At 38.3% G+C, this 24,414-nt stretch overlaps 1 protein-coding gene across 1 annotated transcript in view; it reads left to right on the plus strand.

Annotated features, from left to right (window-relative positions):
* The first annotated feature begins 22,298 nt into the window (after window positions 1-22,298).
* DNAJC12 (DnaJ heat shock protein family (Hsp40) member C12) overlaps window positions 22,299-24,414 on the plus strand; it is a 42,669-nt gene continuing 40,553 nt past the window's right edge. Inside the window, exon 1 of the mRNA XM_004386409.2 lies at window positions 22,299-22,562. Within this exon, the coding sequence (XP_004386466.1) occupies window positions 22,485-22,562 (78 nt within the window). The 5' untranslated portion in view covers window positions 22,299-22,484. The remainder of the gene's footprint in view (window positions 22,563-24,414) is intronic.

Below are 24,414 nucleotides of genomic sequence, written 5' to 3' on the forward strand. Positions count from 1 at the left end.
TAGCCATAATGAAAACAGTTAAAAGAGACAGCTGAAATTAACTTAATAATGTACTTCATTTAGCCCAATATATAACAAATATTATTTCAAAATGTAATTAATATAATAAAATTCACATTGCTTCAGTTTTTAAGTTTGAAATTAAAAATTCAATTCCTCAGTCATATTACAAAAAACCAAACCCATTGCCATCAAGTTGATTCTGACTCATAGCGACCCTATAGGACAGAGTAGAACTGCCCCATAGGGTTTCCAAAGAGCAGCTGGTGAATTCGTAGAGCCAGCCTTCTAGTTAGTAGCCAAGCTCTTAACCACTGAACCACCAGGGCTCCAATCAGCCACACTTAAAGGGCTCAGTAGCTACATATGGCTAGTGGCTATTGTATTGCATAGCGTAGGTACAGAAAATATCCTCCACATAACCTAACTAGCAAAGCCAGCTCTCATTATCAATCTAATCAGCAAAATTAGGCTTACCTTCTATCAGAAAAATTATTCATTTTTTAACAAAAAATTATGTTAGTGTACATTTTGAGAACTATTAGAAACATTTAATAGGAATGTATCATATAAAATAGGTCACTAAAAGCAGCAAAATAATATTAAATCAAATTAATTTTTTATTATAAGTGATAAAACATCTTAAATCTAAGGCTTTTATTGCATTTTTATTATATTCATAATAATGCAAGATTAACATAATGGCAAGGGAATAAATATTTTTGCTGTGATATTTTGCTCATTACAGTATTTATAAAGAGGTATGAGAAAAGTTGTGGCATTCCTAAGCAAATGTATGTATGCATATTAAACTCTGGTATTTGCTTTTTGAGAATAGTTAAATAAGAATCATGAAATAATTCCATTAATTAAATATGAATCCTGAATTTATTCCATTTTTTTTTTAGACAACATCATCACATTTTTTCTATGTATTTAGTAAAAGAGAAAGTTACAAAATGCTAAAAACAAATCAGTTGCTCCAGCTGCCAGAGTATCATTTTATTTTTGGTCAGAAAATATTAAACATTTTTAAAATGAAAATAAGAGTAAGATGATTGGTAGGCAGAATTCTAGATGGCCCCTGTCTTACTTATCCAGTGCTGCTACAACAGAAATACCACAAGTGGATGACTTTAACAAAGAGAAATTTATTCTCTCATAGTCTAGGTGGCTAGAAGTCCGAATTCAGGGTGCTAGCTCCTGGGAAAGGCTTTTTTCTCTGTTGGCTCTTGGGAAAGATCCTTGGCATCAGTTTTCCCCTGGTCTAAGAGCTTCTCAGCGCAAGGACCTCAGGTCCAAAGGACACGCTCCCTTCCTGGTTCTTAATTCTTGGTAGCGTGAGGTCCCCCATCTCTCTGCTTGTTTCTTTCTCTTATATTTCAAAAGAGATTGACTCAAGATACAACCTAATCTTGTAAATTGAGTCCTGCCTCATAAACATAACTGCCTTTAATCCTGCTTCATTAACATCACAGAAGTAGGATTTAGGACAAATAGGAAAATCACACCAGATGACACAATGGTAGACCATCACACAATACTGGGACTCATGGCCTAGTCAAGTAGACACATATTTTTGGGGGACACAATTCAATCCATAACAGCCCCCAAGATTCTTGCCTCCTGTTGTACCATCAAAACCAGTTGCTGTCCAGTTGATTCCAGCTCATGGTGACCAGATGTGTGTCGGAGTAGAACTGGGCTCCACAGGCTTTTCTTTTCTTCTTTTTTCTCCCACAGGGTTTTCAATGGCTGATTTTTCTAAAGTAGACTGCCAGGACTTTCTTCTGAGGTACCTCTGGGTGCACTCAAACCTACAACCTTTAGGTTCGCAGCCGAGTGCATTAACCATTTGCACCACCTCAATGCACCACCCATGGACTCATCCTGGTATACTCGAAAACAAAACAAAACCTGTTGCTGTCTAGTCAATTGATTCTGACTACTGTGATGACAACCCTGTAGGACAGAGTAGAACTACCCCATAGGGTTTCCAAGGCTGTAATCTGTATGGAAGCAGACTGTCACATCTTTCTCCCATGGAGCAGCTGGTGAGTTCCAACCGCTGATCTTTCAATTGGAGTTGATTCTGACTCCTGGACCACCTATAAGCCACTCCCCTTGAGTGTAGGCGGGACCTGTGAATTGGGTGGGATAGTCCCTGTCTTGATTAGGTTACACTATGTAAGACTTTATCTTAGCTGACTGCAGATGTTCTGCTGACTTTGAAGAAGTAAGCTGCCACGTTGTGAAGGGGCTTCTGAGAGAACCACATGGCAAAGCACTGAGGGGACTCTGAGAGCTGACAGTGTCGCCAGCTGACAGTCAGCAAGAAAGCTGGGACATCAGTCCTACAACTGCACGAAACCAAATTCTGCCAACAACCAGTGAGCTTGGAAGAGGATCCCTAGCCTCAGATGAAATCCAGCCCCCAGACTATACCTTGATTGCAGCCTGTGAGGACCAGTTAAGGCTTTCCTGGACTCCAGACCCATGGAAACTAACTGTGAGATAATAAATGCTGTTTTAAGCTGCTAAATTCTTGATTCATGGTAATTTGTTACACAACACTGAAAACAAATACAGATGGCCTATAGTAAGGGAATAAATATTTTTGCTATGATTTAATAAAACACATTTTAACTACCTTATTAAATAATCCACACAGGATCTAAAAGAAATCACATAAAATAGTGATCTATGGGTTTTATCCAGGGCCAAAAACTTGAAAATTTTCATATTCAAGGAAACTTTCCAGATACGTTTCAAATAATCAGTCTAACTCACCTGTACTACCTCAGCTGCTCAATCTTGTTTTTATTTCTAGTTAATGACACACACTGGGGATTAGTACTGTGAATAGCTGAGGAGAATTTCTCTAAGGCTGACACATATGGGGTCGCTGTGAGTCGGAATCCACTGGATGGCAATGGTAACTCTCCAGTGAAACCTTCTCAGGACGGGGGAGGCAGTGTTTGATCTTCCTCATTCGTTTCTTCCCTTTCTGACCAAAGAAAGCTGGATATGAGAGAGAAAAAACTTAATCAAGTGAGCTGGGCGAGGGTCATTCAGAAAACACACACAAAAGCAAACCCTGCAACAGGGCATTGCCATGGGGAAAGGGGCACTGGACCACATGAGGATTAGATCCAGAGGGGCAGATCTCCTCCTGGCCTCAGTGAGCCCCCAGATGGAGACAGTGATTCCAGGTCAGCGCTCTGACTAAATGCAGGCTTCCAGTGTGTGTGTGACCTGGGGACTGGGAAGCTACTGAAATCTAAATCTAAATGTGGGATCTTAAAGTTTATTTTAAATATTCTAATAGAAGGCAATGGCAGTTTCCAGGGCCTTTATGATGCAAAAATGCTCAGTGAATCTTTGAAGAGGGCCATTGTAAAGATAGAAGAATGGATGTAGCTGTCAGGGGTTTCCAGCCTTGATTAGGTATTAAAATCCTCTGGGGAGCTTTTAAAACTCCCATTACGGCGGCCACACCTCAAATCAGTTGCATCAGACTCGCTGGTGGTGGGACCCAGGCTGCTCAGCTGATTCCAATGTGCAGGCAAAGCTGAGAGCCACAGAGGGGTGCTTTTGGAAGGAACTGAGACACCCAGAGAGGGGAAGAACTAAATGCCACTTTGAAACCTGAGAAACTCTAACTTAATTTCTCTGGGCCTTAGGTTCTTGAAATTTTTTTAAACTTCGTTTTTATGTAGCACAAATCCTGAAATTGCTTCACTTAAATAATTCTGAAGCCAGAATGATTTTTTCCCCGAGGTAAAACATACATACAGTGAAATGCATGAGTATTAACTTACATTTTGATGAGTTTTGATAAATGTGCATATCCACGTAATCACCACCCCAATCAAGATATAGAACACTTCCATTACCCCAAAAAGTTTCCCCTGCCCTTAACAGTCAATCCCTACCCTCCCTGCCTAGGCAACTGCTCTTCTGACTTCTATCATCATAGATTAGCTTTGCCTGTTCTTAAATTTCATTGAAATGGAATCACAAGGCATGCATTCTTTCACAGTGATCTTTTTAAAAACAGATTGGATCATGTCAGTCCTCTGCTTTAATGGCTCCCTATTACACTTAGCCACCACCTGTCAGTTTGTTGTACTGTGGTGGCTTGCATGTTGCTATGATGCTGGAAGCTATGCCACCAGTATTTCAAATACCAGCAGGGTTGGTCACCCATAGTGGACAGGTGTCAGTGGAGCTTCCGGACTAAGGCAGGCTAGGAAGAAAGACCTGGCAATCTACTTCTGAAAATAAGCCAGTGAAAATTCATGGATCACAACAGAATATTGTCTGATACAGTGCTGGAGGGAAACCCTGGTGATGTAGTGGTTAAGAGCTATGTCTGCTAACCAGAAGGTTGGCAGTTCAAATCCACCAGGCGCTCCTTGTAAACTCTATGAGGCAGTTCTACTCTGTCCTGTAGGGTTGCTGTGAGTTGGAATTGACTAGATGGCAATGGTTTTTTTTTTTTTTGGTTTTTATAGTGCTGGAGGGTGAGCCCCCTAGGTTGGAAGGCACTCAAAATACACAGTAACTGGAGCACACCATCAGTTGTGAAGATGGTGCATGACCAGGCAGTTTCATTTTGTTGTACATGGAGTTGCCATGAGTTGCAGCAGATGCTGTGGCAACTAATAACACAATTATTCTTGGCATAAAATCCAGACTCTTTATCATGGCCAGGGAGGCCTGCATCCCTCCCAATCCTCCAGCATTGTCTCCCCCTCTGCCCTTGCTCATTATATTGGTGTTCAATCTCCTTTCCTAGGCTGATTCCTGCTTGGGGCTTTCCCACAGCTGTGTTCCCCTGCTAACACCTACTCACCACCTTCAGGCATCATCTTAGGGGTCTTCCTTTTTCCCTCCTCTCCCCACATCTACATTAGGTACTCTTAGGTTCTTTAATTTCTGTCACTATTACTTGCTGAAAGTGAAGAGTATTTGAAGCACTTACTGATGAAGATCGAAGACTACATCCTTCAATATGATTACACTTTAACATAAAGAAAACAAAAATCCTCACAAATGGACCAATAAACAACATCATGATAAATGGAGAAAATACTGAAGTTGTCAAAGATTTCATTTTACTTGGATCCACAATCAATGCCCATGGAAGCAGCAGTCAAGAAATCAAACAACATATTGCATCGGGCAAATCTGCTGCAAACACCTCTTTCAAGTGTTAAAAAGCGAAGATGTCACCTTGAAGACTAAGGTGCACCTGACCCAAGCCATGGTATTTTCATTGCCTCAAGTGCATGCAAAAGCTGGACAATGAATAAGGAAGACAGTAGAAGAATTGATGCCTTTGAATTATGGTGTTGGCGAAGAATATTGAACATACCAGATCTTTAGAAGTAAGGATGGCATGACTTTGTCTCATGTATTTTGGACATGTTATCAGGAGGGACCAGTCCCTGGAGAAGGACATTATGCTTGGGAAAGCAGAGGGCCAGCAAAAAAGAGGAAGATTGACACAGTGGCTGTAACAATGGGCTGAAGCACAGCAATGATTGTGAGGATGGCGCAGGACTGGGCAGTGTTTCATTCTGCTGTATGCAGGGTCGCTATAAGTCGGAATCGACTCATTGGCACTTAATAATAATTGCAATTAGTAATTATATGTGTGTTTATTCTACTTTAAAATTGTCAGTTCCCCCATTTTACCCACGAGAGTAGAGGCCATGTCTGTTTTGTTCACAACCATATTCCTAGGCCATAGAGCAGAACCTGAAACATATTAACCCATTGCTGTTGAGTCGATTCCGACTCATACTGACCCTATAAGACAGATGAGAACTGCCTTATAGGCTTTCCAAGACTGTAAATCTTCATGGAAGCAGACTGCCACGTCTTTCTCCAATGGAACAGCTGGTGGGTTCAAACTGCCAACATTTCAGTCAACAGCTGAGAGCTTAACCACTGCACCACCAGGTTCCTTGAAACATATTCTCTCATTGCCAGCGAGTCGATTCCAACTCATAGCAACCCTATAGGACAGGGTAGAACTGGCCCATAGGGTTTCCAAGGCTGAAATCTTTACAGAAGCGGACTGCCACATCTTTCTCCTACTGAAACATATTAGGTATCCAAAAAATACGTTTAAATAAATAGATGAAAATGATTTAAGTCATTGTGCTGCAAACTGGGAAAGAAGGCATAGAGAAGAAAGACAGGAAAGATGTGGGTAGATAGGGATGGGATTCCAATGGAGAACTTCCTCTCCTTTACCCTTGGGTAGTGGGAGCAATATAGCCGCTATGAGTTGGAGTTGACTGTTAGCAACAGGTTTGGTTAATGAGAACAAAGAGAAAGTGTTATACATAACAATGGAAAGAGCACTTAGAAAGGCGTCAGGACATCTAGGTAGGTGGTGTCTCTGGAATCTGGTTTTTTCTTCTATACAGTGCAGAAGGTGGACTAGAAGATTTCATGCAGCATTTGAAAATATGGAGCCCTGGTGGCACGGTGGTTAAGAGCTATGGCTGCTAACCAAAATGTTGGCAGTTCGAATCCACCAGTCTCTCCTTGGAAACCCAATGGGGCAGTTCTACTCTGTCCTATACGGTCGCTATGAGCGGAATCGACTTAATGGCAATGAATTTACTTGAAAATATATGGGGGCATTTTCAGCAGTCACATTGACTGGGGACGACTACGGGCATTTAATATATGTTCAAGGCACCAGGAGTACTAAATGTTCTCTAAGATATATGAGATAGTCCTACAGATTGTGTCACCCAAAATGCCATTGTTGAGAAACATGATAATAACATGATTCCATGAAATCTACTGGGCATGGCCTGAAATCCTCCATTTTATCATACTTTGTAAGCTACCTGCCACACAAATGCTCATTGTATTTAAGTTAGCATATTCTATTTATAAGACAAACTGCTTGATTTATAATAAGAACTCAAGGGTATACATGATATCATGGCATAATTAATATTTGGGGCATATATTCCACAGGAACGATATGGAGAAAGTATCATATTTCTTTATTTGTTGGCTTCTTCTCTTCCTTCTTTGAGAGTGCAGTAGTTTTAAATGAACCGGCAAGCATTTCTCCAAGAAATTCAAAGAGCTCTATTCTATTTCATTCCTCATAGTAGATGTATAGGTAGGGAAACTAAAGCTCAAAGCAGAGAAACATCAACATTACGCAGAGAATTCTTCTTTGGGTAGGTTGATAATTTGGTGGTGTACTTCCTAGCCTAATGTTTTACCCACCAGTTTTGACTACTTAGTGATAGTAATTAAGATTATATTGGGTCGGTAGTCTGAGCTTCACAACTAAGGTCCTTTCCTGGTCTGAAATTCTATGTTGTTAAAAAAAATGGTAGAAACAGTCCAAACGTCCATCAGTTGGTGAATGGATGAACAAACTGTGGTATATCCATACAACGGAATATCATTTGGCCATAAAAAGGAATGAAGTACTGATACATGCTACAACATGGATGAACCTTGAAAACATTATGCTAAGTGAAAGCAGCCAGCCAGAAAAGACCACATATTATATGATTTCATTTATATGAAATGTCCTGAAAAAGCAGATCTATAGATAGAGAAAGTAGATTAGTTAGTGGTTGCTCAGGGCTGGGAGTGATTGGCCGGGGTGGGAAAGGAATGCTAACTAAAGGGTATGAGGGTTTTTTTTTTTTTTTTTTTTGTGACAAAAGTGTTCTAAAATTGACTGTGGTGATGGTTGTACATATCTGTGAATATATTAAAAACCATTGAATTGTATACTTTAAATGCATGAATTGTATGATACGGGAATTATATTTCAATAAGCTGTTCTTAAAAATATGAAAAGGTATTCAACATCATTCATAATTAGAGAAATAAAAATAAAAAAAAGCAACAGTGAGCAACCATTTTCACCCATCAGATTGGCAAATATTTTAAAGTCTGAGAATAACTTAACACAAGTGAGAGTATGAGGAAGTTGGTGCTCTTGTATATTGTTGGCAGGAGTATGAGTTGAGACAACCTTCTTGGAGGGAAGTTTGGCAAGATCTTTCATGAGTCAATAAAGTTATACCTTCTCACTTAGCCATTCCACTTTCAGGAATTTATTCTACTGTATTTTATACAAGTATGAAAATGATTATTGCAACATTGTTTACAATAACAAAAACTGAAGAAACCAAAAAGTTTACCAATAGAGAATTGCATAAAATAAATTATAAGCCCATATAATGGAATACCCTGCAGCTATTGAAGGAATGAAGAAAAGTGCAGTACAGTATATATAACACACTACCTTTGGGTGGAAAAAAAAATTAAGAATATATATATTTGTTCTGTAAGCCTTCACCTGAAGTACAATAAAATATTTTAAAAAAAGAATATATATATTTGCATATACTTTTTTAATAAAGAAGGATACACTATAATATAAATGGTTACTTAGTTGAGTGAGAACTAGGTGGATGGGGGATAGGAGTGGATGTGAGACTTTTCGCAGAATATTTATTTATTTATTGAGCCATGTGAGTGTCTACCTAAAGAAAATTCAATTTAAAAAGCTAAGAATATGATTCAAGAAAAGAATGAGGCTTATCCACATGTACTAAAATATAACATGTACAAAATATATATATCAAGTGAAAAAAACAAGTTGCAGAACAGTATGTACAGCATTCTTTATTCAATTAAGTATTTTTGAGCCTGTATTGTGTGTTTTAGACCCTAGGGATATGGAAGAGGACAAAGAAGCCAAGGTTCCTGCTCTTATAGAATTTATATTTTAGTAGTGAATAAGTAGGCAAGTAAATAAATGAACAAGGTAATTTTAAACAGGGATAGAAGAAAGAAGAAAATAAACCATGGTGATAGAGTGACTTAGTTTGGAGAATAGTTACTTGACATGTGTCTCAAAAGGCCTCTTTAAGGAAGCGATATTTGAGGTGACACCTGAGTGAGGAGAAGTAGCAAGTGATGGGAAGATGTGGGAGACAAGAGTGGTCCAAGAAGACAAAGTAGCATGTGCAAAGGTCCTGAGGTTGGAAGAAACTCGACAAGTTTGAAGATCTGGAATATGGTCTGAATGGCAGACGAAAAGTGGTAGGAGATGAAGTAAGATCGGTAGGCAGGAGCCAAACCATTAAATCATGGCTTTAAATACTTTAAATAAAAGAAATATATATATACGTTTGTATATAAGTTGAAAATATCTGGAAGAATACATAGAATCTTATTAACAGTGGCTGTTTCATGGGTGGGAATTGGCAACGGGGGTCAGTACAACTATTTCATTTCCTATCTTTAAGTGGAATTTGGATTTTTAGTGTATTTTAAAATCCATGAAATAAGAAAAATGCTCCTAAGGAAAAGAAATTTTTTTTTATTGTACTTTAGATGAAGGTTTACAGAACAAACTAGCTTCTCATTAAACAGTTAGTACACATATTGTTTTACAACATTGGTTAACCACCCCAAGGCATGTCAACACTCTGCCTTCTCAGCCTTGGGTTCCCTATTACCAGCTTTCCTGTCCCCTCCTGCCTTCTAGTCCTTGCCCCTGGGCTGGTGTGCCCCTTTAGTCTCGTTTTGTTTTATGGGCCTGTCTAGTCTTTGGCTGAAGGGTAAATCTCAAGAGTGACTTCATTACTGAGCTAAAATGGTGTCTGGGGGCCGTACTCTCAGGGTTTCTCCAGTCTCTGTCAGGCCAGTAAGTGGTCTTTTTTTGTAAGAATTTTGTTCTACATTTTTCTCCAGCTCTGTCTGGGACCCTCTATTGTGATCCCTGTCAGTGCAGTCGGTGGTGGTAGCTGGGCAGCATCTAGTTGTGCTGGACTCAGTCTGGTGAAGGGAGTGGTAGTTGTGGTCCATTAGTCCTTTGGACTAATCTTTCCCTTGTGTCTTTAGTTTTCGTCATTCTCCCTTGCTCCCGAAGGGTTGAGACCAGTGTAGTATCTTAGATGGCCGCTCACAGGCTTTTAAGACCCTAGACGCTACTCACCAAAGCAGAATGTAGAACATTTTCTTTATAAACTGTATTATGCCAATTGAGCTAGATGCTCCCCGAGACCACGGTCCCCACAGCCCTCAGCCCAGTCATTTGGTCCCTCAGGGAGTTTGGATGTGTCTATGGAGTTTCGATGATCTTGCCTTGTACAAGTTGTGCTGGCTTCCTCACTATTGTGCACTGTCTTACTCTTCACCAAAGAGGAAAATAATTTTTTTTAATACCAAGTGCAGAGCGAGAATCAAAGGAAAGTGAATAAGTAACCAAACGTTTGATGATTCCTTTGGTTCTAGTCCCTCTAGTGGCAAGCATCAGGTAATGCTGGTGACTGTGTCCAAGGCAAGTATCCTACATTGAGAACTAACATGTCTTTAATAAAACTCTGAAACACTCAGCAGAAGAAGTTTGAATTCTTGAAATTGTGTAATCCTTGCCAAATGGTGGATAGGGAAAACCCCCAAATCACTATAGTGATCACTACAGTCACCTACTGTATGCCATGAAGCAAGGGCCAACAAAGTCTTTAGTTCTTAAAATTAAAAGATGAGGAAATTTTCAGTGTGATTTTCTTGCAACTGTATGGCTTAAATATTCAGGCCCTAGTCACCATCTTTTCTGAGCCTTTACTCAGGCCTGTACTAGTCTGTCTTCTCTCCCCCTAGCCAAAGCCACCTCTTCTTCTCCTCCAACTTGGCTTCCCTAACTACAGCTTGTGTTGCCCAGTCCTTAACTCAGCTCTTAGCACTTCCTGATAAGGATAATAACAATACTAAACCCATTGCCATCGAGTCGATTCAGACTCATCATGACCCTATAGGACAGAGTAGAACTGCCCCATAGGGTTTCCAAGGAGTGGCTGGTGGATTAGAACAGCTGACCTTTTGGTTAGCAGTCGAGCTCTTTAACCACTGAACCACCAGGACTCCAATAACAATACTAGCTAACATTTATGGAGCTGTTACTAGGTACCAGACACCAGGTTAATTCATGTTATCTTGTTCAATGCTCAAATCAACCTGTGAGGGAAGTGCTATTTATCACTTCTTGCTGGGTGGCACAAATGGTTTGTGCTTGACTACTACCCAAAGGGAAATCCTGGTGGTATAGTGGTTAAGAGCTACAGCTGCTAACCAAAAGGTTGGCAGTTCAAATCCACCAGGCACTCCTTGGAAACCCTATGGGGCAGTTCTACTCTGTCCTATAGGGTTGCTGTGAGTCAGAATCGACGTGATGGCAATGGGTGTTCAATGGATTTACTACCCTAAAAGCCGGCAGTTTGAACTCACTCAAGGTGCCGTGGAAGAAAGGCCTGGCAATCTGCTTCTGTAAAGATTACAGCCAATATAACCCTAAGGAGCAGTTCTACTCTGTAACACGTGGATTACCATGAGTCGGAATTGATTTGACAACAATGGGTGTACAGATGAAGAAGGGCAACCTGAGGCATAGAACAGTTAAGTCAGATCACTGGGCTGGTAAGAGGTAGCTTGTATTTGAATCTCTGTCTCTAGACCACATACATTTAATCATTAAGCTATACTTGAACGGGTTGTTTTCTGTTTGGGTAGAAAATGAATATGCATTTATTTTAATGAGTGTGGATCACAGATCATAAACTCAGATGTTTATAGGGGCCAGGACATGAGTGAAGAGAACTTGATATAATATTTTTTATTTTCTCAAAGATGTTTTCTCTCATTTTTCTTGAAACATGGAGCCTTCCTGCTCTTTTTTGTATTTGATAAAAATATGGATCAAGAAATGTTTCCTTTTCCTCTTAACTCTATCATAAAAACATAACTGAAATTGCAGTAATGCCTGGCAACTGATATTTGGCCTCTCGGTGTCAGGGAACAAAAGGGAGTTGGGGGACTGTGACAAATTTAATAACGCAGGCTCCATCAGAAGGCAGTATTCTCAGCTTAGCGCCAGGCAGATGTTGCCACTGGGAATGGTAAGTATCAGAGCTTCCAATTTTTCAAGAGGAGATAGAAGACTGTAATTTTATGTAAAATCTCTCAATTTTAAGATATTAGCAACTAATTCACAATTTTTTAGGGACATAGTTTGGGAATCCTGATTTAATCTGTGGGCCGTGGGTTCAATTTTGTCTCATTAATTGCAATGGAAGTTCTTTGTAGGAACCATTAAAATACATTCCTTTTATGAGTCCCACAACACTAGGCACATAGTATGTACTCAAGGAACTTTTGATGAGCCATCAATATGCTCATGAATATTATTCTATATTTAAATTTCACTTCTTTTTGGCAAGCATTGATTTGGCAAGCTTGCACACAATCAAATGGTTTCGATGAGTTTGTCACTGAATTAAATGGGTTCTGTGAATTTACCACAGAGGATGAGACCTAGGACATAGAAAGTATTCATTAAAAATTTCTTGTTTTTATTCCATCAATATTTTCTGAGTATCAGATGAATATTCTTGGTCAGGTCACACCTTGCTGCATATTAAAATTACTGGGAGAACTTAAAAAAACAAACAAACACCCATGCCCATGTCCTACCCCCAAAGACTCCATTTTAATTGGTCTGCAGGAGGACCCTGGCATTGGTGTATAGTTTTTTTAAGTTTTTTAAGTTATGTAGCCAGTCTAGAGGACCACTCATCTAGGTTCTGGGAATCAGGACTCAAAAGATCAGAGAATCACCTCATTTCTTATTTATCTACTGTATTACTAATATACTCAATTGCAATTCTATATGAGAAGAGGAAATAAACTGGAAAAGTATCTTTTAAAGAAATTTTGTTCTAATTGTTTAAAATATATCTGTTATGGTAATAGAAGACTCAACGTAATAATTTGGTTAGTTCTTCCATTAGTAACAAATGGCATATCAACCACTTTTCTATGTTCATTAAAAATGAGTTATTTGAAATCAGGGGTGGAAAGGAGGAATGTACAGTCACAGTTTAGGGAGAGCAATTAGGGTCACGTAACAATGTATGTATAAATTTTTGTATGAGAGACTACCTTGAATTGTAAACTTTCATTTGAAGTACATTAATAAAAAAGTTATTTTTTTAAAAAATAGGACATAAACATACACATGGTAAAAACTTAAAAGCTATAAAAGCATGCAGTAGGGTTTTCTTCCCATTTCTGTACGGACATCCAGGAGGCAACTACTCTTATGAATTTCTTGTGTATCTTTCTAGAGACATTATTATGATAGTTTTAATAGTTCTTTTTTGGGGGAGGGAGCTTCAAATATTGAATAGGAATGTTTAATCACTCTCCCTCTTTTTGACAGACTGTTTGATATTTCCTTTAGAGTAAAGGTGATAAGGTTAGAGGTAAAGAATGATCTAGTCTGAATTTTTGAGCTTGAAAGAATCTCAGAGGTCACTTGCTATTCCAAGTGTGGCCCATGGATCAGAATCGACCTTACTTGGGGGCTTGCTAGAAATGCAGAATCTCAGGCCTCACCCAGACCTCCTGAGGCAGAAGTTGCAGCTTAACCAGATCCCCAAATGGTTTGTGTGTACATTTCAAGTTGGAGAATCTAGTTCAATCCCTTCTGTCACAAATCAAGAAGTGTGGCTCAGCAAGGAGTCAGTGGAGAGCTGGATAGAAATCAGGTCTCCTAATTCCATGTCCAGTTCATATTCTAATATGACAAAATTATGGCCAATTTGATGTAGTGTTTTATGCATTTTCTTCACCATGGGCTTTGGAGTCAGACATGGCAGTGTTCAAATCTCAACTTTACACAGTACATAGTACTACATAAAACCAAACCAAACCCATTGCTATCGAGTGGATTCTGACTCATAGCGACCCTATAGGACAGAGTAGAACTGCCCCATAGGGTTTCCAAGGAGCAGCTGGTGGATTAGAACTGCCAACCTTTTGGTTAGTAGCCAAGAGCCGGAATCGACTGGACGGCAGCGGGTTAGTAGTACATAGTAGTAGCTCAATAATGGTTATTGTATTTCCTGTTACTATTATTTTTAACAATGGGATTAATAGCATTTGTCATTGCACCTGATTATCACCCCAAAGCAGTATTTCAACAGCCTTTAAAGAATCATTTACAAATTCTGTTCTATCTCTGACTTAAGACTCTTTTTAAAATATATCCAAGCTCTTGTATCAGAATGCGCTTTTGCAGGCTTGCTGCTGGCATTGTGCAGCATTGACTCACATATTTAGGCATATTTAGAAATGTTCATGAAGAGAAAAGAAAGTATTTCAATTACTTAGGTTCTTCTTAAACGAAGATGACCGGTAACTTGGAGAATCATTTAGAAATAACATGATGCAAAACAAAGATTTTTTTTTTTTTAATGAAAAGGGAGATACAGTGTTTTTAAATGAAAGACAACAATTTTTGTTTTGTTTTTTAAGACAGTAAGAATCATTCAGTCATTTATTATCTCATCTCTGTGAGGTAGCCAGGGAGGAATTGTATTTATTCCTCTGTTTTACGAATGGAGGAAATGAAACATAGGGAGGTTAAGGTGCTGGCAGGGTCCACTTTCTTTCTACTGGATCTTCAGCTGAAATAGATCAACACATTCTCAGGAACAGGCGCTGAGAGCCGGGAGCTAAGTTGGAATCGAGGCCCTTCCATCAGAGGGCACAACTGGGTCCAGGATCCCAGCCTGAGCCGGGAACGGGCGCCTGTGTTGTGGAAAATCAGGATAAATGGCCGCAGGCAGTTTCTGGAACATAGGCTTTGTGTCTTGGAGGACCGGACGGGAAAAACCGCAAGGAAAGGTGCCGATTTGGTTTTGCACGACAGGATTCTGGCGCGAGACTGAAAGGAAAAGTGAGGTGGAAGAGCGACACCTCTGAGAGTGACACTAGCGGCCGCACGGAACTCACCTATGAGCTGGGGCTTCCGGGGCTTGCAGCTTCTCTTCTTTCAGCCTTTCTGCTTTCATTTGAGCTGATTTTTGTTTTCTCCTTCACACTTCCACACTTATTTGACGGATAGGTGCACTTCCGTTGGGTCGTTTCCCTGGAGACTGGAAGTAACTGTGATGTCCACCGCGCCCCGTTAGCGCCACTCCCGCGATGCCTTGTGGGAGTTGTAGTTCCGAGGCAGGGGCAAGCCTCCCCGGCGGGAGGAGATGGTTTTTTTCTGGGCTCCTTGGTCCTGAGTTTGGCCCCTGGCTCTCCGCGACTTGAAATCTAAAGAGCTTTAACTCTGTTAAAAAATATTCTACGTGATTTCTTCTATATAATTTACTGTATTTTTGTGGTTTTCTTCAATGAGCATAGGTAAATAAAACAAAGATTTGCTCTTAAAACACTAAAAATCATAAAGAAAAATACAATCAAACAAAAATTCCAAGTTGACTACACAGATTTTATACAAACATATAGGAAAGGTATAAAATAAAACAAAAAGTCTCTCTTTTGCCCCTAACCAGTTGCCTCCCCGAGAAGTAAACAGTTATCTGCTGTTTTGGGGCTGTATACCCAAAATGCAAGTACGCATAATATTAAGAAGTACAGAAAAGAGAATACTATAATACTATTCTACACCTTCCGTTTTCATTTGATAATAAATACACCTTGGAGATCTTTCCATACTTGCACATAAAGAGCTATTTTACCCGCTCTTTAATAGTTATATAATTGTTCATCTTGCCAATACCGTAATTTGTTCATCTCCTGCCGTCTTCTTCTCGACCCCCCCATTGATTGGTATTTCGGTTGTTTCCACTTTTTCTTCTTCTGTTGCAAACAATGCTTCAATGATTACCTTGAACATATTTTAGTGTATATCCACAGGGTAAATTTTCAGAGACAAAATTACCCAAACGGATACCTGCTTTATAAAAGTTGATAAATACTACCAAAATTGCCAAATTGTACTAATTTACACCTTCAACAAAACAATGTAAGCAAGTGTTTACCTCCTCACAACTACCCTACTATTGGCTATTATCAAACTTTAGAATTTCCGCTAATCTGAGAGGTGAATAACTTTATATTCCTTTGATTGATTTGCAGTTTCATAATTATGAGTAAGGCTGGACTCTTTTTCAGATGTTTATTGGTCATTTGGAGCTCAGGTGGCACAGTGGTTAAGTGATAAATCCACCAGCCGGTCCTTGGAAACCCTATGAGGCAGTTCTACTCTGCCCTCTAGGGTCGATATGGGTCAGAATTGACTCCACGGCAATGGTTGTTTTTTTTTAAATTGCTCATTGGTATTTCTGTAAACTATTCGTATTGTTGGTCCAGTTTTTAATTGTGCTATTCATCTTTTTCTTACTGATTTTTCCGTAGTTTTTGTAAATTAAGGAAGTTAATTTCAGTTTTTTTCTCAAACATTATTTGCCTTCTGGTTTTGCTTTTGTAATTTTTAGCCACACAAATATGTTTAATTTTTCTATATCAGATTTATTAATTTTTCTATGGCTTCTGGATTATTAGATTATCTGTAATATTTAGGTAAAAGGGAGACGGGCTTTAGCTTTATCATTTCTCCAAAAGATTAACCGTGGTCCCAACATGAGTTTTATTACTTTTATAATTACAAGGGAAGGAACCCAACAAACATTGAAAACATACTCTATCAGGAGATTCTGAGGGAGGTTTTAAAGTTAGTTTTGGGAAGAAGAGTAGAAATACATAAGTAGCACCTGTTTTCTCGAAGCATCTGCTCATATGGATTACTGCTTTTTTGAAACAAAAACTAAAAAAGGTTGTTAAAATTTAATTAAAGACCAAACCCATTGCCGTCGAGTCGATTCCGACTCATAGCGACCAGTCATGAAAAGTTTACTAATCAATTAACAACCTGAAAAAGAAAAAATACTATGAAAATTTATTTTAAAACCTAAGAGTGATTGAAGTAGAATTCCCAAATTGAAGTTTTCCCCAAAATCATCCTTTAGAAAAAACAGGTGCCTTACACTTGTGACCTTACAAAATTTCTCATACAATGGAAAAAAGCACTATTCCTAAATTAATATCATTTTCCATAATATTTTATTTTAAATATGTAGGCTTAACTAAATTAAGTTAAATATTGTAAGTAGGCATTTGATTATTTATATATACTATATATAGATTATCCTATATGTATCCATTTGTATATATATGTATCCTGTATGTAGTATATATATATTATCCTATATATAGTATATATAGACTATATTATTATATATAGATTATTATATTGCATATAATATTAAATATTCTATATATTCATAAAATATATGTACACATATATGGTCCCAAACTTTTTTTTAATCATCTCATTGGTGAAATTTAGGGTTGCCTTTTATTCAGGCATATATAATGTATCCTTGCCATCTTGCTACTGTTTGATCAAAGTTTTAGTGTGGAGAAAGTAGTGGAATACTTTACACTTAAAAGAAGTTCTGAAGTATAAACATTATTTAGAAAAATGATGAAAAAAATATGAGAAGAAACAGCTAAAATTTTTAGTATTTGCCTCTGGGTAGAGGGAGATGTGAGGCAGGACTTCTGCTTTTTTGTTATAAACCTTGGAGTACTATTTGTCTTTAAAAACAAAACCAAAATTCTTGAGCATGTATAACACTGATACAAATAAAAATTAACTGGAAAGTAGGAATGTGAAGTTTGTATTAGTTTGGATAATAAGAAAAACAAGAGGACTGTTTTTTGGGCACATCCTTTCAAGATTTTCTTTCTCTGTGATTATGAAATTGCACTGCAAGTATTTTCATCAAGGATCTGATCGAACTTAATACGTTTATTTGGGAGACTTGTATCAACTGAGCTAGTCAAAATTATTATTAAAAAGAACAAAAACTGAAACGCTTGAAATAAGATAGGAAGGAGCTTTTCACTGAATTCTGATAGTTAAAGTAAATAAGGAGATGGCAAACTGAGGAAAATAGGCAGTAATGATGTGCAAACCTGCAACATAATATAATAATATGATAACAATAATATAAAGGTCACCTTCACTGAGTGTTTACTGAGTTACCTTTAAGGACCAGAAATATATTTGACATATCCTGTAATCACCAGTGTTGACATTTATGTGTTTGTGTGTGCTAGCATAGATAGACCCCACTGTATTTCCAGGTAACCTCAAATTGAAACTTTTCAATTGCTTGTTTTTTTGGATATTTCACTCTGCTGTCTGATGTTGTTCTTTCTCACCTTTGCAGTTACCCCAAAGGGTGTTGTAGGTTGGATGGCGTTGAGAAGGACGAGTCATTCAGTTTGGTAAGTAATATACAGGTATGCCCTGCTTTTCGAAAGTTTGCTTCACGCCACTTCACTTTTACAAAAAGATCTACATTAGTACCTGTTTTCACTAACCAAAAGAAATCCCAAGAGGACTTTTGCCTTTGCAAAAAAAGGGGAAAAGCGGAAACAGCATTCAGCGTTTGTTGTGCAGTGAGCTATTAAAGAGGCAGCGTAACCTCCTGTCCTCCCACGGCATCTCTTCTTCTCTGCTAAGTTCAATAATTCATGGCAGTGGCCACACAGAACTCACAGACAATAGTCACGATTATGGGTTAACAGGTTACAGTTCAGGGTCATAAACGCTCAGTTCTTCCATCAGGACAGCCTCTTCTCAGCTGGGCCTGCGGCGCGCGTCTCTCTCTGGCCCCTCAGCCTCTTCCCTGCTTGGGCAAGTGTTACAAAACTCTTAGCTCTACCCATTAATAGCCCAGAGGCATGCTACTCCACCAGCAAGCCTCCTGCCCGAAGGAACTCAGCTTTCTTGCTCCCTGGGCTGGGAAGCCCACCACACTGTCTCTTGCTGGTCTCCTGGTTCTGCTGCCTCTGCTGCTGCCATTTCTCTGCCGCTGCTTCTCACTGTCTTGCCATCTTCAGTGTTACAGCGCTCTCTTTCTCTGACTCTTGGGTCTAGAAGGGTCTCAGTGCAGGGATTCCAGGTCCAAAGGACACATGCTCCTGGCTCTTCTTCCTTGGTGGTGGTGAGATCTTCTCTTCCTACCCCTGGGATGGCTCATTTCAAGCCTAACAGGATGGCAAAATTGACCAATCCCTTTGGTGGCCCACAATTACCTTGTCTGCACAGTCTTGCCCAGTCGCTTGGGTGGAAGTTACAAGACCATGGTGAGAAAAGCCACACAGTAACGATCCATCATACTGCCATAGACCTCTGAATTTTTACATACTAGATATTGTTTTGTAACTTAAAAAAATGTAGACTTCATTTTTAGAGCAGTTTCAGGTTTACAGAAAAATTGTGCAGAAAGTACAGAGGGTTCCCATTTACCCCCTCCCCCCTGTACGTTGTTTCTTCTAGTAACATCTTGCATTCCTGGGGTACATATGTCACAACTGATGAACCAATATTAATACATTATCATTACCTAAAGTCTATAGTTCACATTAGGGGTCACTCTTTGTGTTGTACAGTCCTATGGGTTTTGACAAATGCTTAATGTCACATAAGAAGTCCCTGAGTGGTATGCAAACTGTTAGGCGCTGGGCTACTTACTGAAAGGTTGGTGGTTTGAACCCATCCAGAGGTGCCTTGAGAGAAAGGCTTGGTGATCTGCCTCTGAAAGGTCACATCCATGAAAACACCATGGGGTGCAGTTCTATTTTGCAACACATGAGGTCACCGTGAGTCAGAGTTGACTGGTTAGTGTCATGCGTTCACCATTATAGTATTATACAGAAAAGTTTCATGCCCTAAAAATGCCCTGTGCTTCACCTATTTACCCTGCCTTTTTTTTTTTTAACCTAACAGTAGTGTATGAACATTTTTTCAGGCATTAAATATTTTTCCACGTCTTGCACTGGTATGCTACTGTATGTGGATCATTATGTGATGGTTGGACGTTTAATTTTTTTCCTAAAAAATTTCACTATTATAACTGTTTTGGTAAATATAACCATTATTTATTGCTATATCTGTGTGCACATTCTTGATTACGTTCTTTGAATAAATTAGTAGGTATAGAATTGCTTAGACAAAGAACATGAAAATTTTTATGACTTTTAATACGCCAATGCCCATTTCAGAAAGGTTATACCAATTTCTTTTGCTGCCAGCACTTTATGACTGTGTCTAGCACTCTTTACTAACTTTAATACGCAGAATATGAGAATACGGTGGTTTAGATAAAAGAACTTACAAGTTGCATTTAACAAAACATGAGTGTTTTACCAATATTCCTTTTTCTTCAGAACAACATCAAAGTGTTGTCCTGTGTTCACGGTGGAGAGTGAAGGAACAATACTTTTTTTTTCTTCTAGTCAGGGTTGTTCAGTCTTCGAGGGACTTCATATCTTTTTAAGGCTGTTCATCAGTGACGCAGGAAGACCTCCAAATACCTTAAGGAATGTAGTGACATTTCCAAAACAAAATGAATTGTACTTTATTTTAAAATTCCATACAGAACTTTTAGCACAAGAGGATAAGTAACGAAGGATTAGTAAAAATAGTGCTTCAGTGCTTTTTCTTGCTTCTCTTCAAGAAGAGGCCTTAAATGAGATTGTATATAGGTGGGCTAGATGGAAAAGTATTTTTTTTCCTCAGGCTGAGTATTTATGGGGGCATCTAAAGTGTTGTTGGGTGCTGTGGAGTCAATTCCGACTTATAGTGACCCATGTGACAGAGTAGAACTGCCCCATAGGGTTTTCTAGGCTGTAATCTCTGCTGGAGCAGATCACCAGGTCTTGTCTCCCACAGAACAGCTGGTAGGTTTGAACCTCTGACCTTTCGGTTAGTAGCCGAGCACTTAAACATTTGCGCCACCAGGGCTCCTTGTTTAAAGTGTTAAACCAGTTAAAGTATTGTATCTCTGACCACTTAACTTCTCTAAATCACAAAGCTGAAATGCATTGCCTAGGGCCACAGTGAACTGACACACTCTAGGCCCAGACCACACTCCTGAACCTGGAAGGAGACAGCCCAGCAGAAATGACCCAGCGATCCTATAAGGGTCATCGTACAGTACTTGTTCTCATTGTCCTATTTCATTTCCTTCATAGACAGATCACTACTTTAAATGATCTTGTTTTTCATGTTTCTCGTCTGTCTCTCGGCATCAGAATGTAAGCTCCATAAGAACCAGAACTTGTTTACCATGCCTTTCCCTACAACAGTGATTGTTTGTTCAATGAATAAATTATGAAACGAATGAAAAATTTGCTATCCCAGTCTCTTTCCTTCTACTCTGAAAGTATTTTAAAAATCACGAAATATCTTTAACACTCATAAAAGCACTCACTATTTAACAAATCTTAACGTTTTACCATATTGCGTCAGTTTTTCTCCTGTATCTTAAGAAAAAGGAAAGAAGGCTAATTTGGGAAGCTTATAAAAATGGAGAGTCAAAAAGCATAGAAGTTTCCTAGACACGTCCAAAAACACTTTGAGGGACTGAGTGGCGGGGGCTGGGGGCTGGGTACCCCAGTCCCTGGGGACATCCAGATCAACTGGCATAACATAGTTCATGAAGAAAATGTTCTACATCTCACTTTGGTGAGTAGCGTCTGGGGTCTTAAAAGTTTGCCAGCGGCCATCTAAGATACATGTATTGGTCCCATCCTGTCCAGAGCAAAGGGAAATGAAGAAAACCAAAGACACAAGGAAAGTACTAGCCCAAAGTACTGAAGGACCACATGAACCACAGCCTCCACCAGCCTGAGCCCAAAACTAGATAGTGCCTGTCTACTACCACTGACTGCTCCAACAGGGATCACAACATACAGTCCCAGACAGAATGGGAGAAAAATGTAGAGCAGAATTCAAATTCACATAAAAAGACCAGACTGGAGGAAACCTGAGACTATGTCTCCCAGACACCTTGCTAACTCAGAACTGAAAGCACTCCTGAAGCACACTTTTCAGCCAAAGATTAGACAGGCCTATTAAATCAATAACACACGTGAGGAACGTGCTTCTTAGTTCAACGAAATGTAACGAGACCGAATGGGCAACTCCTGTCCAAAAGAAAGACGAGAGGGCAGAAAGGGACAGGAACTGGATGAATGGACACAGGGAACCTGGGGTGGAAATGGGGAGCATGCCGTCACATTGTGGGGATTGCAATCAATGTCACAAAACAATACATGTATAAATTTTTGAATGAGAAATTAACTTGAGCTGTAAACTTCCACCTAAAGCACACACACCAAAAATAATTAAAATTACTACCAAAAAAAAAAAAAAAAGGAGAATCATTCTTTATTAACCCACAAGAGAAATGGTTCGTTTGCACTTCTTAAGTAAACGCAAACTACATATCCCAGGCAGCGCTGCAAGTCAGGCCTGTGGGCTATTCTTTTCTGTCTGTAAACAACCAATGAAAGGTAACGTTTACAAAGGTCTAGGATGACGTCTGGGTGTATTGACTGTGGCCAGCGTTAAATCTACTTACTGCCGTTTGGAACGTGCTGCTGAACGTGCAATCAGATTTAAAGAGGATTTTTCTATTAATTCGCAGCTCGTTGTGCTTCTTGTTTCAGAGGGAAGAGAAGCTGAGTTAATCGTCTAAATGGACGCAATACTGAATTACAGGTTGGAAGATACTGAAGATTACTACACGTTACTGGGATGCGATGAACTGTCTTCGGTAAGACGGTGGTAAACGCTGTTCTTTATCCCAACAGTATTTCAAGTTTTTATTTAAGGGTTAAGCTTTGAGCTTTTAATTCTATTGCCTGAGAACCTAATCTTGTATTATTTTAAAGCACTTTCGGCTCGGAGAAAGTTAAGGATTTAAATGTATGGTGGTTCTTTACTTGGATAGTGTCCTGTTGAAATTTTATGGACGCTTCTGATTAAATATGTGTATTCTGGCACGTGGCCATACACGCTATTTGACAATATACCAAAAATACACCTTTGAAATTTTTTTGTAATTGTTGTTGCTGTGTTCCTTAGTATACAAAGGCTACATTTTTATTTTGGCAATTCATACTATAATTAAGATGAAATATAATTTTCTAGTAATTAGTGATTTAAAAATGTTTTATTAAAATATGTACTTTTATGTGAACAGTTAAATCATGTGCCAAGAAACAACTTTTTAGGTTAATATCTCAAATTATGTGACTGAAATTACTTCTTAAAAGTGGGGCTTCTGAAAGAAAACAAGTTTGAAAACCTGTAGCTGTTCACTTGATCTATAATGGAATGATTTTTTTAAATTCCCCCTCAAGCAATTATAAAGTTTGTGGAAAATTTTTGAAGTATAATTCTACCACCTAAGGGTAACATTATTAATATTTTAACATACTAATCTCCAGTTTTCTGCCTATATATATTTTAAAGTCATGTGTGGGAACATATTGTATATACTTTTGATTCCTGCTTTTTACCCATTAACATTGTAACAAGGATTTCTCCATGCTATTAAACATTCTCCATACACATTTTAATGATTGCATAATGTTTCATTTTACTGATGTACCACAATTGAATAATTCTCTTATTATTAAACATTTAATTTATTTCCAGCTTTCCAATGTTTTAAATACTGCTGAGATGAATATATGAAATATGATGACTAATATTTGATTATTAAGTGTCTTATTTTATATGTTTTATCATTATTAAACCATAATTATTAATATTAATATTTAAAAGCAAAATATTTTTACAGTTACCCTTGTTTCAGAAAGGCAGGAGTTTAATAATGAAATTTACTTAGTTTTCTTTTTGAAAATAGGTTGTGATGTTGGACACAGAGGATTAAAATTTCTATCTTCAGTCTTCATCACACTGAGGAAAGTATCTTAGATAACCTGAAGTTCAAAAAAGCAAAAAACAAAAACCTAGAACAGGTTCTAATCCTCTTTTAGTTGCACATTTCTCTTCTAGAATAATATGTTATCTTATTTACTCTGATGGCAATTAGTTTATAGCAGTTGAGATAGGTCATTACCATTTTTACCGTATGTATTATTCACACTTTGGATTATACGATTGCCAAATATTTTTAATGGAACTATTTAAAATTAGAGGAAAATAATTTAACTTGATAAGTTTCACAATTTGGATTTTAAAAAAATGCTGTGATGATATGTTGTACGTTTAAGGTTGTTATCTCCTCATAATAAATTTCTTGACCCATGTAGTCAGTCTTTTGTAGCTAGGTTATTGTCTTTTCAGTCTACAAAGAAGTAGGATTAGTTATGGATAGACTCACAAAAATGATCCCATTGTTTATTTATAATGTTATAACAGTGTTATTTCATGGTTACCAGTTACGGTGTTACTTCTCCGAATATACTGTGGCGTATATTGAAAGGAAAATAAAAGCATTGTCTCAGCATTTCTTTTTTTCTGGACATATTACTGGTTCTATCAATGGCATAGCATGTCTAGATAACAATCACTTATATAAAATGAAATGACTTCTGACAATTTTGCCACTTCTTTCTGTATGCATCATTCCTTCTTTTCTTTTTCTGTGTGTCTTT

Source organism: Trichechus manatus, unplaced genomic scaffold, assembly GCF_000243295.1.
Source record: "Trichechus manatus latirostris isolate Lorelei unplaced genomic scaffold, TriManLat1.0 scaffold00163, whole genome shotgun sequence".
Classification (NCBI taxonomy): Eukaryota; Metazoa; Chordata; class Mammalia; order Sirenia; family Trichechidae; genus Trichechus; species Trichechus manatus.